Here is a 7,716-nt window from a genome sequence, read left to right on the forward strand (position 1 = left end):
ACCAAAAACTAGCTGGAGCAACTAACAAGAGCGGCTAGCGGGGGCTCCAGGTGGAGGAGTGGAACCGTCACTTCCTTTGGTGCCAGTGGGCGTGGGTTCGATCCTCCGCCTGGGAGAGGCCCATGTATGTGGCCTACAAGAAGTAGGCCACGTGTGTGAGTGGGAATAAAAAAGAAAAAAAAAATAAATAAATAATAAATAAAACATCCTTATTTAAAAAAAAAAAAAAAAAAAAAAAGAGCGGCTAGCGGGACAACTCCCAAAACAAGGGACTCACCAACGACTACCTGCGGGCCCTAGCTGTGGAAGGTAAGCAGTAGTCAACCCACTGGGTTCGACAGACCGACGCTAGCTGCAAGCACCACCAGAGGCTAACTATGTCAGGAAATTCTTCTCCTTTCGATATCCATAGCAAAAAGATGCAGACAAAACTTGTCAGCCTCCTGTAAGACACGGCATGACCTATGTCATATAAAGTAATTACTAGACATACAATTATATTAAAAAAATGTATGTTGATGTGATAGTACATATTTTTTTGCATATTATTAAAATTAATAGTGGGTTTTTAAATGAATGAAGTCGAGTTCACCACTAGATGGCGCTAAATACAGACTGTCCCTTTAAAAAATGTGTAATTTGAAAATGATGGCTCAATAGGTTATAGAAAATACTATAGGATATAAATTGGCTATATAATAACTTATCACTGTACATAATTTTATAATAATGGATGTCATTAAGCTTGAACGGCATGTTTTATAAGAAGGACTTAAGAATCACAACACATCACATGTAGGTGTTAATATAATCATCAAAAGGGCAATTGAAATATACACAACCATTGTAGAAACAACATGCAGTTAGCACACATTTTTGTGCTAACAAACATGATCAGCATCAAGGTCATACTTTGTACCTTCTAAATCTGTTGCATCATCATATGTTTCACCCTCTTACCATTTTGTAATAAAGTAATTGTTCATTTGCCCTTTAGTTTGTTTTTCCACATTTCTCAGCTCCATCGCCGTCTCCATAGATGCTTTTCAATTATGAGTGATCTATCTGATTTGGTCGTTCCTCTCCCTTAGTATCTTACTAACTTACTAACTTCTTGCACTTCAATAATAACTTAGCTTTGGTATTTTAACATTGTTGTTCAAATTACTGTATATCCAAGTTCTTCATGTTTAGGTCAGTAGTCGCACCACTACTGTATTTCTTTTCCTTGTCCTGTTTAGCTTTTTATCTTTTATCTCTTTTACCTTTTGCCACAGTTCTTGTAATTATTGTACTGGTTTTATTTTATTTTTTTAATTTCTGTTTACACTTGATGTGAGATATTTTTATGTTTTGGCTTGACATTTAAAATACAGTACTTACTTGTGTTCTGTCATTATAAGTGAATTTCTCTGGACAGTGATATTTCCTGTCAGTCACGATTGAAAGGGAAAAAAAAAATGCATTTTCAATTTGATGTGGACTTGAGCCTAAAACTCCCATTTTTAGAGCAATCGTTTCATTTAAGTGAAATGACATTGACATCAACACTGGAAAATGCATTGCTGTAATTTTGAAATGATTTTGAGTCCTCTCCCACATTATTAATTTGTGGATGTTGAATGATGAAAAAAAAAAATCAATCTTTAGTCTTTATAAAATGTATACTTTAACCTACTTTCAAGGCATTTATTATAAAAGAGGTGATGCGCCTACCAACATTGATTGACAGATTTAATCAGGTGTTTCGCCAAAAACTCTCCATGTCTGAGTGTTGAAAGTTTCCTCTTGACACTGTGGATGATAAAAATACACTGCTGACTTCTTTTGCCACCCCTGTTAAGTGGGCGATCTGTCACACCTGAGTTATGCAATAGCACACACCCAGGCAGAAATCATAACAGTGACGGTGACTGTGATACAACAGATAAAGGACTACTACATATTACAGCGTGGCAGCTGGTCGACAGACGGTGACAGCCAGAAGAGCCAGATTATTGAAACACACATAACCAGCTCTCTCTCTCTCTCTCTCTCTCTCTCTCTCTCTCTCTCTCTCTCTCTCTCTCTCTCTCTCCTTGTGAGAGTCTGTGCCAGTATACTCAATTGTGGAAAAGTATTATTGAAAAAAATAAATAAAAAAAAATAAAGGCCTAAAATGAACATATATTATTTATTATACAGTACTGATTATAAGAGCTCAAGGGGAAACTGAGGGAAACTCAACAAAACAATGTTTTGATAACCAGAGATGCACAGCTAATGCACTGAAATACCAATTAGAAGTACAACTTCTGATTGTGCTCGATTGTCTTCTCTCTTGTTTCCCTGACGTATTGTATTCCTATATTCAAATTGCATCAATACGTCATAGTACAGATAAACTATTCAGAGTACTCATTGTTCATAGAGGTATCCTATAGAACATTATATTGTCATTACAAAACAATTCATTGTTATTATTATTATTATTATTATTATTATTACATTTGTAATAGTAATAGTAGTGGTGGTGGTAGGGGTGGGGGCAATTATAAGTGGTAGTCGTAAGTCAACACAGTTCTAGTCAAAATAACAATCACGTTGTCTTTCTTTGCCTCTCGTTCTCTCTCCCCCACAGCACCACCACACACACGCACGCAGGCACGCGCGCGCGCACACACACAGCTTGTCCTGTAATGGCTGCCATTGCTCATTGTTTGCATCCTGCTTTGTCTGCAGCGCCATTTTAACTCTGCAGGAGGAGGGGCAGCAGCCAAGTTAGCATAACATTAAATTCTCACAAAGGCTGCGAGATGTTACTGCTACCTCGTGGTTATCAACGTATTCAACCTATACTACAATATATCGTAGTATGTTATTATATAACTATATAAATACTACAGGCCTAAAACAGCCAAGACCATTTAATCCCGAGCCCCTGATTATTTTGTATTTGTTTATTTACTAAGTCTTTCAATCCTACCCACTATCGAATAGGAAAATATAGCACAATCCATATCCGCAGCCTCCTATATATACTATAATAATAATAATAATAATAATAATAATAATAATAATAATAATAATAATATTAATATTAATATTAATATTAATAATAATAATAATAATAATACATCAGTAAATTGTAAAGGCTCAAAAGCATTGCACACATGTTTTCTATATAACTTTATTTGAAACTATATGCGAAGTAAAAAAATACAAACGCCACTTTGTAAATGTATTTCGTATTTTTATTATCATATTTGTATTCCACTATGAAAATATGTATACAATAAATAATTTGGATCTCACTAATAAAGAATCTCAATAAATAAACTACGGTTTAAAACTCCAATCGTCAACACGCGGCTTCCCTCTTGTCTCCGGAAAGAGATTTTTCCTGTTCAATTCCTCAGTTAAGATTTTCCAAAAGAAGCAATTCCTGAGAAGTTTGGATTAGCAAAAAAATCCACGCATTCTAAAAATTCTAAAAACTAATAAATATCATTATAAATTCACATTTCTGAAATGAGGACACAGAAACATTCAAATAAAACAAATGTGGTCATCTCTCGTCGTGTCAAAATAATACTGGCAAAAGGATGAAAAATATATTTAAATCTCAACGTCTAATCATTCAGGAATGTTGCAGTGTTTTTTTCCTCCAGCAATGCAGTTCTTGTTGAGAGCCCTCGTTTTGTATGCGGTCATTCTTATTAAACCTCTCAGAAGTTGAGATGCTGCAGGTCCATGGTGCACAGTGTGCTTGTGAACAAGTCGAAGTCCTCTTCGGAAAAATCCACCGGGCTGTCCAGGGAACTCTGAAGGCTGGGTGACATGCAGGCGTCCCCGGCAAAGAAAGATAGGTCGGGAAGCTCGGAGGAGGGCATGGACGAGTCTGCTTGCTCGCCGAATGCTGTATCCGATGCCGCGACTGTTCTCGTCTCGTTCAGATGCTTTCTGCTCGCGTTCTCGCCGGAATTTGTAATGGCGTACGGCTCCGGGGAGTGGTATTTGGCCTCAGAGTCACAGGAGCCTGCAGACGCACTCGACAGCGTTGGCGGGTCCGAGCGGCTCGATAGGCCTCCCTCCTTCAGCGTGGGATGCACATTGTCCCCGCTGTCATGGGCGTGGGCGGTGGGTGCTGAGGCCGAAGATGGATTACTGCTCCCCACCTCGCTGTCCGATAGCTCCCCGGTGCCAGATGCCTCGAGCGGCTGGCTTGAGTATGGCGATGAAGCATCCGCGCCTTCGAGCGGCTCGATACAACTCGGCTCGCCGGATTCTTGGTTTCCTCCTCCCCCGTCGCCACCACCATCCCGGTGGTGCGTCGTCTGTCGCTTGTGTTTCATCCGCCGGTTCTGGAACCACACTTTAACCTGTCGTTCGGTCAAGTCCAAAAGGGCTGCAATCTCCACTCTTCTCGGTCGGCAAAGATACTTGTTGAAGTGAAACTCCTTCTCCAGCTCGAGCAGTTGCGTGTTGGTGTAGGCGGTGCGCAGCCGACGGGAACCCGCTCCCCCGACATCCAGACCCGCCTGATTTAGATCTGAACGGCAAAGCAGATAAATAACGGGCAATAATTAATTATTCATTAAAATGTGTTACAAATGGGGCCTATTGATTTCGTCATTCTATTTATATTATACAACACACGTCAATTGTTTGCCCTGGCACGCATGCACTGAATAGCCACTAAAATATTACGTGCAATTTAAAATCAAGCTGTATCAGGCATGCAGTGAGAATACAGCCATGCACCGCCAATCCCCCTCGCTCGCTCTGCTATATGAAATAGGCCGAAACGGTTTGGAAACACCCGAATTCATATATCATAAATCGTTAAGCTAATAAATAAATAAATAAATACATAAATAAATAAATAAACATTTTTAAAAGCTACAATAACAGGTAGAACCCAGTAATCCGAATCGTATAACAAATGATCATGTCAGGTATAGAGCGCTTCTCTCGTGGTGGAGCACGCTTAAGCCATTGGGTAAAATCAGTGATGAGAGTAAATAAATCAAAGCACAGCGACTAAAGTGCAGGAGAACGCGAATGCAAAGTGAATACTGTCGTATAAGCGATGTCAAAACGGACCCAAATCTCTAGGAAAACGGTTAAATAAAAAAAATAAAAAAATCGGACATTTGTAAAGGAAAAAACAATTATATAAAATAAATGATATATATAAATGCGTGCGTGATTTGGGTATGTTGATATCAACAAATATTAGTATGGCGTTTAATTGGAAGCCAGACGACATGTGACTTCAGGATTTCCACATTCGGCCTATATAGTTTGTGTGAAGTGTGGGCTACACCCAACCCCCACCCCACCATTCTTTGACATGCGTCGCCATTATATCAGCATTCAATATATGGCTACTTTGAGGAGAAAATATATAGGTTATTTTCCGGGCGGTTTATGCATATTTCAGGAAATCACAACACGCAACCGTGGTAATTATTCGAAATGACCATGTGATGAATAGTATAGACCATAGATTTTTTTTTTTGTCTTTACGCACGATATAGCATTTCGATCATTTATTGTCATAATAAACCGGACAGAATGCAAAACGTAATCCCTCCAATAAAATCAAACCCAAATTCAAGTTTAATGAATGAGAGCGCGCATGCATGCAGTGCACAGCATAATGCAGTGGTCTAAAAATGGCTCCCCTGTTGATCCAGCATCACCGCAATGCACAAGACGCACATAGACAACACTGTGCATCTTCGACTGATGCGTTTAATGCAATGGTTTCATTGGAGACGAGCGGTGAGCAATCAATCATTTTAAACACATCATGCAAGTCATTCCTCATGCAGCCCAACCGAAAACACACACATATATCCCAGCATATACCGACCTGTGGGTGACTCGATGCCCGCCGAAGCGTACCCGGAGGCGGTCGGTGACGGACACGAAGAGGCGGACGGGATGATGGAGCCACCGCCGCTGGAGCTGCTCCCAGTTTTCTGGCATTTCTTGGATGACTTCTTCTCCTTCATCCAGGGGAATTCGTGAGCCAGCGCTCCCGCGGTCGATGATGCGTTCGGGGCGGGGGCCTGGCCAGGCGGGCAGGGCTGCTGGGTGAGTCGGTGATTCGTCTGGAGGCCATTACTAACAGAGGTTCTCCGGTTCTGTTGATTCCTTGAAGCTGGTCTTGGCTCGCTGGCTGTGCAGGGGCTGAGGCTCGGTATGGTGTTCTCGAAGGGAGGCGGAATTACTGTCGACTCCTTGATTGATGAAGTTTGAAATGACTCCAGGACGGCAGGGAAGGACGTCAGGCACTCTGCTAGCGACGGTTGGCTGTTTATAAAACCGATCTCTCGTTCAAATTCAAAATTCATAGCTCCTTCAAAAGGATATCACTGTCTAACGTGGAGACCCCTGAAAAATCCCTTCCCCAAAATAAAAAAGCAAAACACACTCGCACACATGCACGCACACATGCACGATCATGCAGACTCACACAGCCCCGAAACAGCTTCAAATTAAATAAAAAAAAAAAAACGCACGAGCACGCAAGCACCGGCCGCAACACCGTAAATGCGTGTGGCAATATAATAATTGTGAATATTGGTGATATTACAAGCGTATGGGGACCTGGATAGGCTAAACTGAAGAACTATGGGGTGAAAATGCAGCCAATTCCTGGTCACGTGACCCCAAAGAACCAATTAGAAGCCTAGGCCTGGCGGCAGCGTTGACTGTGGGAAGCTGCATAATTATTTTGTACAAAATGTGGCAAACGGGGCTATAGCACGAAATAATGCCATTGTTTTGTCATGCGAGCCGCCGGGGGGTAATTCTGAGGCGAGGGAACAGCCTGAAGGCTACCGGTAGCCATGTGGACAGTGTAGGCGACCTGTCGGTGGATCAACTCGAAGACACAAACAAAAGAGAATCGCTGGGACATTTTTTTCCCCCCCGATGGCTGATGAAAGGACATTCGAACATCAAGATCGCCAACACAGTTTACAACCTGGCTCATTCAAAAATGCTATACGTCAACACTTGGATCATTAATCATATTTTAGAAATCACCATTTCGTGACCGTGTTGGGGAATATTTTACATTTTATTTTAGAAAGAGAGCCGTATATGGCTAGATTGGAAAGGTGCATAAGACATTTTAATGTGTAAATGGGTCGTGTTTGCTCTATGTTATTATCAGAAAGAAAACATCCATCCATCCATCCATCCCTCCATCCATCCATCCATCCATCCTCGTGACCGTTTATTTAAGATTAGCGGGGAGAAAGAAAACAACAATAGTTTTTTTTTATTCGTGTGCAGTTTTCAGTGCCTAAAAATAGATTTGTGTTTAGATTTTAGAAGTCATTCTCGACGCCTTAATTCAACGATCCTTGATAAGATACAAAGGTCCCCCACCCCCTTTCCCAGTGTGAAGTGTGTGTTAAAAAATGGTTGGTGTGTTTACGGAGAGAGAGCGAGTTCACAGTGAGGTCGATCTTCAACGAAATGGTGTTGTGCAATCGATCCTGTTCGGTATAGAAAGCAACATTTTAATATGAGCTTTCATATCCGAAGTGAATTGTTGGGGGCATAATATCAGTGGACATTTGGGCCGCAAATTGCAACAGATTGTAAAAATTGAGAACTCGAAAATTAGGGATTTTGAAAGGGCCCAGCGAGGGAGCCCCGGGTGGGTGGCGGTGATCAATCTTTGTCTGACTGCAAAGAGCCTGACGAAGCCCC

General features: G+C 41.1%; 1 protein-coding gene across 1 annotated transcript; it reads right to left on the reverse strand.

The window, feature by feature from the left end:
• Positions 1-3,218: 3,218 nt before the first annotated feature.
• Positions 3,219-6,618, reverse strand: hoxb2a (homeobox B2a). The gene is made up of 2 exons (XM_077535700.1): positions 5,861-6,618; positions 3,219-4,531 (listed from the first exon to the last, which is right to left on the reverse strand). Exons 1-2 carry the CDS (start codon positions 6,342-6,344, stop codon positions 3,708-3,710), a joined length of 1,308 nt encoding a protein of 435 aa, XP_077391826.1. The 5' UTR covers positions 6,345-6,618; the 3' UTR covers positions 3,219-3,707.
• Between the last annotated feature and the right edge of the window lie 1,098 nt (positions 6,619-7,716).

The sequence above is a fragment of the Festucalex cinctus genome, chromosome 1 (genome assembly GCF_051991245.1).
Source record: "Festucalex cinctus isolate MCC-2025b chromosome 1, RoL_Fcin_1.0, whole genome shotgun sequence".
Classification (NCBI taxonomy): domain Eukaryota; kingdom Metazoa; phylum Chordata; class Actinopteri; order Syngnathiformes; family Syngnathidae; genus Festucalex; species Festucalex cinctus.